Consider the following 9,905-nt stretch of genomic DNA (forward strand, 5'->3'; position numbering starts at 1 on the left):
TCATATTGTTGATGACGCTGGCAATCTTGACATTTCTTGACCATGGCAGAACCGCTAGAAATGGAAATGCGCATTCAATATTTAATCCTTGATAGCAGAACAGACATTTTTGAGAAGACCTTAAAGCATGGTCTGAAGGCAACTCTGGGTTTATGCACCAAATACATTTTCTAGTTATTCTGGAGTAATCTTTAGTTAGAAAGTTTGCAAAAGGTAAAGAACGATTGCATCGGTTGCACTTCAAAATAGAACAAATGTTATAATACAGTATTAAGAAAAGAAGGATAAGTGAACGTAGAGGAGAATTTTTTAAAACGAAGGAAAAAAATTTAGGTTTTTTCTTGCCTAAAAGGGAAAAATAGTCATGTGAACATCACGTTCAAATCACGTGGTGTCATGTGACCAAAACTGGAACGGATTTTCAAACTTTGGAGAAACTTTCGGAATAGAAATGCACGAAGTAATACTGAATGTGTAAGAATGTTAAGAGGGGTGAAAGTAATCGTGAAAGAGTGTAATTAGGGTAATTAAAGAAGAAATTAATTAGAGAAGAAATTGGAAAAAAATTAGCCAAAAAAATGTATGAATGGTTGGAGAGCAAGAGAACCAAAGATTGGAAAGAAGAACAGAAAGAAGCGATCAAAATAGAAGGTATGGCAAACGGTGATAAGCTTATCGAGAATTTTATGATTGGAGGATAAAAATAAATTGATCACTCAATTCTCCCCTTTTTTTTGTATTTGATTTGCTGAGGGATTTTTATAACTGGTTTTAAGTATTACGATAAGTAGGTTTTCAATAAAACTGTTTCCATTTTTAATTTTTGGCGATATTTCTCAACAAAAATGAAATCATTCAAAACAGTTGTTCTGGGTCAGCAAAAGCAACAAGTCCCCACCTCCTGGTTTATTTAATTTCTATCTCTCGCTTTCTCTTTCTCTTTCTCTTTCTCTGGTTCTCTCTTTCTCTGTCTCTGTTTCTCTCTATCTCTCTCTCTCTATACCTTTTTCTCTAAATTATTCTTTCTTGAGGAAAATCGACAAAGTATTTAAACCCCTAAATTTCTCTATCGTCGTCTTATTTTAAATCTGAAAACACTTAACATCACATCTCAAAATCTCAAAGTTAATTATTATACACCAAACAGCAAGAGCAAAGAATGCCAGTTATTTGTATGATATACAAACCGTTCACATATAACTCCTTTTCTAGCAAATACTAACATAATGCAGTCCTTGTAATCCCCGTATCAGTAAAAGTCGCAGTTTGTGTAGTCACCCTCGCAGCCACCGTTGTTGTCGCCGTTAGGAATAATGAAACATTCTTCATAACTGCAGAAGCAGTATTTGAAAATGGTGCAAGATATTGTCATGATAGAGCCGAAGCAATCAGAATGGCTCAAAGACAAATTCATATGGTTGAAGAATATCAATTGGATAGCCATGACTATGATGAAACTGGTACTACTACTGGAGCTACTAGTCGAGCATCTATAAGTGATTCTGAGGTTGTTATAAATGCTGATTCTGTATTGAGTGAGTTTACTGAGATTGATAGTTATGAGTATGGTGAATCAGTAATTAGCAGTGATTAATGATGAGTATTATCTAATGTTTTATTTTTGTTTAAGCTGGAGGTATTGAATAGGGATTGGGAATATTAAAGGTATAAAGGAAACGGGATTTTACTTATTGTGTTTATTTAGTTCATTTACATATTATTAAATTAAAGTATTAAATTATTAAATTAAAAGAAAATCGTCGTCGTAATCTGTCTATCACTCAGCTTCTTCTTCTCCCTGTCTCTCTCTAACTCATCACAGCCAATACGATAATCAACACGAGACTATATGACTAAGCCAATTAGGAATTATCAATGTATGTACTGTATGTCCACGGAAGGAATCGTATACGATCAATCCTATTGGATATTTTACTTGAACTGATAGTTTAAATATGGCTGGTTGATCTTACCCTAAGAGAATGAAGGAACGAGTGAAATAAATGTGAAATCAATTTTGTGATATTAATTAAGAATAGGCTGCAAAAAGAAATAAACAATAATGAAAATGAGATTGTTCTTGTTTCTAATTTAAGAGGTGAGTAATAATAGATATACCGTATACTTAGCTTCTTATAGTATTAATAGTATTTGTGCAACCAACTTCTCAGATATTATAAAATCAGAGTTAATTATCACAGTTTTCTAATGAATAGTAAGTAAGTTTTTATTGTATGTAATATTTTCTTTATTAGTTTGTTTGCATGGTTTCCCTCTCAATATTTATTTAAATGATTTTATTTATAATTTCATTTACAAATGATTATGAACTTTCAATTTAGATTAAAACATATATGAATCATTATATATATATAAATATCTTCTTATAGAAATCCAAAATATAATTCAAAATTAAAAAGCTTTATTTAATAAAAAAAAGTCAATTGAATTTATATAATTGGTAGTTACCCATTTCTGATTTTTTCTCTCTCTATCCTCTTTTATCTATTCTACTTAATCTGTCTCTATCTCAGCCTTACTTAACAAAATGTCACATATTTTTAGTAATTTTGTATCTATTATTAGACCACCACCACCACTACCACCACCACCAGCAATAATGCCATTTGTGAGTATGTATCCCTCTACTATCCGTATATACAACACATAACCAATACAATACTAACACCCTCATGTTTAGTCCCCCTTTCAATAAAAATCGCAATTTCAATAGGTGCAATCACCGGTGCCACAATTGCCATCATAAACAACAAAGAAACAATCCTAACAACAGCAGAAGCAATATTTGAAAGTGGTGTTAGGTTTTGTCATGAGAAAGTAGAAGAAATAAAACTGGCTAATAAACAAATGCATATGATTGAACAATATCAATTCAATGATGATGGCACTGCAACGACTGCAACTACTACTGGATCTAATAGTAGAGGAAGTGATTCTGATGAACCAACCACTCCCGATAGTGGAATGAGTGAAGATGAATCCTTTTCTGAAAAAGGAATGAGTGAGTTTACTGAAATTGATAGTGATGAATATAGTGAAACTGATGATTTTGATTAATGGAATAGTGGCAAATTATTGATTATTATTATTAATTAGGGTTTTTATTTACACTGGAGGTATTGAATAGGGAATGGAGTATGAAGGGATAAAGGAAAGGGAAGTTAACTTATTTAGTTCATTTAAATACTATAAGTATTAAATTATTAAATTAAAAGAAAATCGTCGTCGTAATCTATCTATCACTCAGCTTGTTCTTCTTCTTCTTCTTCTTCTTCTTCTTCTTCTTCTTCTTCTTCTTCTTCTGTCTCTCTCTAACTCACCACAGCCAATACGATAATCAACACAATAATACAAAGAGCCACAAGCAAAATACACCCCCATTTCCCCCTTGATTTCTGATATTCATGTGCCTTCTGTAATTCCCGATCGGCTTGTTGAGTATTTCCATGTAATTGCAATACATTATCTTCAATAGTATTCAATTGTGCACCTTGTTCTTGAACTAATTGATTCAAATCTTTGAAAATCGAATTCACCTCTAGAATCCCTTCTGTAACTTGTTCAATTTCTCGATTTCGTTCTTGGGTTAATAAGATATGATATTGTAATTCCGTCTTATTGATATTTTCTTCTTGTTCTTGTATTTGCTCTTGTTGTTGCCTTCCTCTTCCATTCTCATTCTTATCCAGCAATAACGGAGTCAGTTCATTTATTTTCGTCTCCTGTAATTGTGATTGTCTAAGTGGAGTCACTCTTCGCTTATCATTATATATCCGGACAGTTTTCCTAAATTTCCGATCCAATTCATTATATTCCCCCATTAATCGTTCCTTAATAACAATCTGTCGATTACTTATCCCAATCCCTGCTCCACTCCCACTATTTTTATTTATAACAACATTCAAATCATTCATCAATCTCAGCACCCCACCTGACAATTCCATCACTTTTTCAACCCCAACATCGATATTCTCACGCAATTGTTGACAATCTCGTCTAGTCCCGAGTTGTTTTCGTTGGGTGTCGAGTTGTGTTATCAATTGGGAGAATAATTGGAGTTGGGTTGAGGTTTTGCAGATTATTTTATCCAAGTCATGACTACTGGAACTGGAACTGGATTGGGCAGAAGCTCGTGAAGGAAGAGGGGTTTGGGCTTCGTAGTCGAAGTTGGCGAATGACATATTGTTTGCTTGTTTATTGTGATGGGCTGTGGATGGTATGGGGTGTTAAAGTTTGCCATGGAGTTGAAATGGTGGCTGGATTATCTTTTTTTTTGGTGATGGTTTAATTAGGATTCCTAATTTGGAAGGTGTCGTCAAGTTGTAGTTTTCCAATTAACTTTTTTACTCTTGGTGTTCTGTTGCTGATATAATCATTAAACTAGTAACCTTTCAAGTAGTTGAAGGCTCTTCTAATAGAGATATTGATTTTATTGTGAATGTTGATTAATAATACCTAAGCCCAATTTTGGATGATTTGGCAGGGGTCCCCAGATTTTCTTATCAAATGGCATTGATTGCCGAAGGTTTCAAATTAAGGAAACTTCTCTAATTTTGAATTTAGAGAAAGTTACCCATTCAAATTAGGAAACTCTTTAGATATCTTATATCTTAAATTGATATCTTTCTATTCTAAAAATTTTAATTATCCGATCTGATCTTTCCTTGAATTGTTATTCTTGCATGTATTTTAATGTACGATTTCGATATCAACTACTTATACTATACTAGGGATCTGATAATATGTAAATCAGTATCGTATTATACTGTTACCTATATCAATTCTAGGAAATCATTCCTTCGCGATCTTTTAAAGTAAGTTTAACAAATAGTTATACGTTCGCTTGGTAATTAGAGTAAGGTATAAATTGCAACCCTTTTTTCTTGTAAATTAATTGCAAAAAAATTGAACTAAAACAATTGACACCCTTCTACCAATATGCAATTATCGAAAAACTTAGCTATAGTAGTATTAGCGTATTGTACTTACACCTCAGCCAATCCGGTAGGAACATGCACAACTAAATCCAAAAACAAGCAAGTTGCATCAATCGCAGGTAAACCCCAACCAATCCCCGGTCAACCCATCAAACCACCACCTCCCGCAAAACCATCCCCATCCCTTGCCCCAAAACCAATTGTACCACCTCCAAAATCAGCCACTCCATCCCCATTCATCCCCCCACGACCAGCCCCCAAAAAGGAAAAAGTCGACGACATTGACGTCCTAATCCAAGCTCTTACCCAATACAAACAACTCTATCACACTTCCCACCATAAGAGAGACCAAGTGGCAGATTTCACCGCCATGACTGAATTCATTGCCACTTCAGACATCCCCGTTCTCGACTCCATCTTGTCAATATTAAATAGTTCCGGACTCGTGAATTCGATTATTGATTTGGTTTTACTTAATCCCGAATTGTTGGATATGACGATTGATACTACGATTTGGATCATTCGGGAACGATTAATCAATTTGACGGATTTGTTTATTGCCATTCAGAAATCGGGATTGATTATTGATATTTTGAGATTGAGTCTTGAGGATCCTGATATCTTGCCCGGATTATTACGGATTGGAATGGAGTTGTTGAGACAAAGTGGGATTAATATTTTTGGAAAACGTGATTTTGAATTCGAAGTTGAATCTCCATCTAGCTTTCCAGAAGAGATTAGCAGTTCTAGTGCTGTTGTTGTTGAATTAAACAAGCGTGAATCAGAATTACTCAATTCCGTATTTCAATCCCTCCGAGACTCGGGACTTGCTGTTTCAGTTGTCCAACATATCCTCACCACTCCTGAACTCGCAGGCCCCAATGCTCATTTCTTATTGGAAGTATTGCGTTCCAATTCATTGCCAATTGGTGATTTATTCCAAGCTTTGAAGGAGTCCAATTTGATTTGGAATTTGTTGAGAGATATATTGGGAGATCCGAGTGTATTGCGGGAATTTGGAAGTATTATTGCTGATCGGTTGTTGAAGGGGTTGATTCCTATTAATATATTTGAGGCTGCTTCTGCTGGTGGTGATGTTGGGACTGGGACTGGGACTGGGTCGGCTGCGGCGATATTTGAGGCTGCTTTGGGGGTGGTTGTTCCGGTTTCTGATACGCCTGTGACTCCGGTGGGAACTACGACTGCTACTACTGCTGTTTAAGTTGATGGTTTGATTTGTTGAGTTTGTCTCTTTTTGTTATATATATATAAGAATTACATTTGTTTAGTTTAGTTTAACATATCTTACATAGTTTATAAAATAATTAATTTTTGATGTTTGCAATTTTGCACCCAAATTTTTACTTTCATAGAGAGTATAAGAAAACCTTTTGAATTACGGCAGAAAAATGAAAAGAAAGTTCACTTTTTAAGATTGGTCGTACTAAGTCATTATGTGTCTGAAATCTTTCAATTTTTCAATCTATGACTTGCTTTTTGTTGACTCTAGGATATAATCATATGAACTTGTCTATATGTCTACCAATATAATAATAGTGAAAATGAAACGCGTAATTACTTTATTTATTTTTTTGTGCAATGTTTAAGACAGACGCGTATTAAAAATTCTGATTATTTTTTTTTTGTCGATCTCGATTTCAAAATTCAATCAATTCTTTAATTTCTAATTATTCTTTTACTTTGCTTTAGTTTACTATTCTCCTGCTTACAGTTTATCCATCATTTTATAATAGAAGAATAGCTAAAGATGCTGTCAAAAGCTGCTAAATTTGCTAAATTAAAACAGCTTAGAGAAGCAAGAAAAACGGGTAAATCAATCTTACCACAATCATCAGATGAAGAAGATGATGCTGCTCTTCTTGATAATGCAGCCATTTATGATGAAGTCGATGAAGACACTTATAGAAAACATAAACGTAATCAATTAATGAATGATGATTTCATTGTGGATGATAATGGTGAAGGATATGTTGATAATGGTGTTGATGAATGGGATGATCATGCCACGAGACCAAATTATTATTCTGATGAAGATGAAGAATTGGATACTGGGAGAAAGAGAAGAAAGAAGGATCAGAAACCTACAAAAGTGGTCAAGATGCAACAGATTAATAGTTTTTTCAAACCGGTGAATAGAATAAATCCAACTAAGAAAGTAGATGCTAATATTGATGATATTCTTAATGATTTTCAAGATTATGATGATGATTTCCCAAAGAAGAAACAAAACAAGAAGAAAGCTTCAACAACAACATTTGGTAGTTCAAAGATAAAGAAAGAACCAGTTAAATCAAAAGTAGTTTCTCCATTTGATTTCTCAACTGTTGCCCCTAAAACTGCTACTACTAAAAAAGCTCCATTTGTAGAAGATTTCAATGCTTCAAGTGATTATACAATGGATATGGACATCGACATTGATAATGAACAACCTTCATCTCCAATTAAACACATTAAAGATGAAACTCCAGATACAAGTATTGTTAAAGACCAATCCACTTCCAAATCCCCGGAACCACAACAATCAACAAAGGTCGAATCAGAAGAGGATGAAGAAGAATCTGAAGATGAGGTGATATATGCCAAAAGACCAAGAGCAGCTGCTGTCAAAAGGGACACTTTCACTACAACAATGTCTGCAGTTAAAGCTAATGATTTGCCTTCTTCATCACCAACCAGAATTACTTCTACTTCATTTGCAAACCATACTGAAAAATTAAATGAAACTTCAATTGTTGATTCTGAATCTAATGAATCATTTAAAATGTTTTGGTTAGATTATTGTGAAGTTGATAATACCTTATTATTATTCGGTAAGATCTTAACCAAAGAAGGAAAATTAGTCTCGGGGGTTGTTCAAATTAATGGTCTTTGTCGTGAATTGTATTTCTTACCCCGGAAATTTCGTTTCGCTAACGGTGAAGAAGACCCCAACGATCCAATTGATCCACTTGATGTCCATGACGAAGTCACTCCAATCTTATTAGAACAATACAATTTAGAAGAATTGAAAGCAAAACCAGAAACAATGAAATATGCATTTGAATTATCCCACATCCCCAAAGAAACCCAATATCTAAAAGTCTTACTTCCTTACAAAACTCCCAGAAATCAACATCTTGTTCTTCCAGCCGAAACAGAAGGTGAAACATTCAATCACGTCTTTGGGACCAATACCAACATCTTCGAATCATTTGTTAGTCAACGAAACGTAATGGGTCCATGTTGGTTAGACATCCATAATGCCAATTTTGATGCCATTCAAAACACCTCGCATTGTCAAGTCGAAGTCGCTATTGATTCACCATCCCAAATCACCGTCATTAGTGATAAGCCACCCCCACCACCCGATTTAACCGTGACCTCAATCGCGGTCCAAACTGTCATGAACAATAAGGATAATAAACAAGAAGTGGTTTCTGTTTCATTGGCAACTTATTATAATTTACCCCAAGATGCACCAATTGATGAAAAACTCCAACCGAATGAGATTATGACATTAGTTAGACCAGTGGGGTCGATTAGTCTTCCACCAGGGTTGACTCAATTAGCTTCGAAGGATGGATTTCAATTACGGACTTGTCCGAATGAAAAGGTTTTACTTAATTGTTTGGCCGCTATGATAAAACTGACTGATCCGGATGTGTTTATTGGTCACAGGTTGGAGAATATTTCGCTTGATGTGTTGGTCCATCGTATGCATGATTTGAATGTGACGACTTGGTCGACATTGGGGAGAAGAAATCGAAAAAGATGGCCTCAGAGTTTTGGAAAATCAAATAATGGGGGATATAATAATAATCTCTTGATCAGGGAGATATTTCAAGGTAGGTTGTTGTGTGATGTTGCCAATGAGATGGGACAGAGTTTGACGTCAAAATGTCAATCATGGGATTTATGGGAGATGTATGATGTTGTTTGTCATAAGAAACATAATCCAATTGAAATCAATTATCAAAACCCGAATTATGGAAACGATGCTAATTTATTAATGATGGCTTTGAAGGAGAATGAATTCAATGTGAAAATTACAGCTGAAATTGCGTTTGGGATCCAGATTTTGTCATTATCGAAACAATTAACTAATATTGCTGGGAATGCGTGGAGTCATACATTGAGTGGTACAAGGGCTGGTAGGAATGAATATATTTTATTACATGAATTCAAAAGAAATAATTACATCGTTCCTGATAAAGAAGATAAAACCCATAAAAACACATCATATCAACAAGACGCCAGATTGGAATCTCATGAAGATGATTCCACTACTGTCACATCAAACAAAAAACCAAAATATCAAGGTGGTTTAGTCTTCGAACCCGAAAAAGGTCTCCACAAAAACTATATCCTAGTTATGGATTTCAATTCCTTATATCCCAGTATAATCCAAGAATTCAACATCTGTTTCACCACCGTTAATAGAGACCGATTCAATACCACACATGATGAAGATCGCGATATGCCAACCATACCAGAATCCGACACCTCCCAGGGTGTTCTCCCTAGATTATTAAACACCTTAGTCACGCGTCGTCGTGAGGTCAAGAAATTACTTAAAGACCCCTCCAATACCCCATTCCAACGTGCACAATACGATATCAAACAACAAGCTCTCAAATTGACCGCGAACTCGATGTATGGATGTTTAGGTTATGTTAATTCCCGATTCTATGCCAAACCATTAGCTATGTTGGTTACAAACAAAGGTAGGGAGATTTTGATGGATACTAGACAATTAGCCGAACTGGCCGGATTGAGAGTTGTGTATGGGGATACTGATTCGGTTATGATTGATACTGGGTGTGATAATTATGCGGATGCGATTAAGATTGGAGAAGCGTTTAAGGTGCAGGTGAATGAACGGTATAGGTTGTTAGAGATTGATATTGATAATGTGTTTAAGAGGTTGTTGTTGCATGCGAAGAAGAA

At 34.9% G+C, this 9,905-nt stretch overlaps 5 protein-coding genes across 5 annotated transcripts in view; 4 read left to right on the forward strand and 1 right to left on the reverse strand. All coding sequences in view use genetic code 12, as the record gives it.

Moving 5' to 3' along the window:
- Positions 1-845: 845 nt before the first annotated feature.
- Positions 846-1,594, forward strand: J8A68_000023 (uncharacterized protein; the record flags this gene model as incomplete). Its single annotated transcript, XM_049405478.1, has 2 exons — positions 846-904; positions 1,309-1,594. 2 exons carry the CDS (start codon positions 846-848, stop codon positions 1,592-1,594), a joined length of 345 nt encoding a protein of 114 aa, XP_049266660.1.
- Positions 1,595-2,620: 1,026 nt separating this feature from the next.
- Positions 2,621-3,078, forward strand: J8A68_000024 (uncharacterized protein; the record flags this gene model as incomplete). The annotated part of the gene is made up of 2 exons (XM_049405588.1): positions 2,621-2,633; positions 2,702-3,078. The coding sequence occupies 2 exons, from the start codon at positions 2,621-2,623 to the stop codon at positions 3,076-3,078; spliced, it is 390 nt and encodes a 129-aa protein (XP_049266661.1).
- Positions 3,079-3,332: 254 nt separating this feature from the next.
- VAM3 (SNAP receptor) lies at positions 3,333-4,202 on the reverse strand (the record flags this gene model as incomplete). Its single annotated transcript, XM_049405700.1, has 1 exon — positions 3,333-4,202. The coding sequence occupies one exon, from the start codon at positions 4,200-4,202 to the stop codon at positions 3,333-3,335; it is 870 nt and encodes a 289-aa protein (XP_049266662.1).
- Positions 4,203-4,959: 757 nt separating this feature from the next.
- J8A68_000026 (uncharacterized protein) lies at positions 4,960-6,180 on the forward strand (the record flags this gene model as incomplete). The annotated part of the gene is made up of 1 exon (XM_049405809.1): positions 4,960-6,180. The coding sequence occupies one exon, from the start codon at positions 4,960-4,962 to the stop codon at positions 6,178-6,180; it is 1,221 nt and encodes a 406-aa protein (XP_049266663.1).
- A 546-nt stretch (positions 6,181-6,726) lies between these two features.
- Positions 6,727-9,905, forward strand: part of POL1 (DNA-directed DNA polymerase alpha catalytic subunit) — a gene marked incomplete at both ends in the record, with an annotated part of 4,440 nt that continues 1,261 nt past the window's right edge. The window contains one exon of the mRNA XM_049405920.1: positions 6,727-9,905. This exon is cut by the window's right edge and continues 1,261 nt beyond it. Coding sequence (XP_049266664.1) covers positions 6,727-9,905 — 3,179 coding nt within the window.

This window comes from Hemisphaericaspora subhashii, assembly GCF_019202705.1.
Source record: "Hemisphaericaspora subhashii strain CBS 10753 chromosome Unknown scaffold159, whole genome shotgun sequence".
Lineage (NCBI taxonomy): Eukaryota > Fungi > Ascomycota > Pichiomycetes > Serinales > Debaryomycetaceae > Hemisphaericaspora > Hemisphaericaspora subhashii.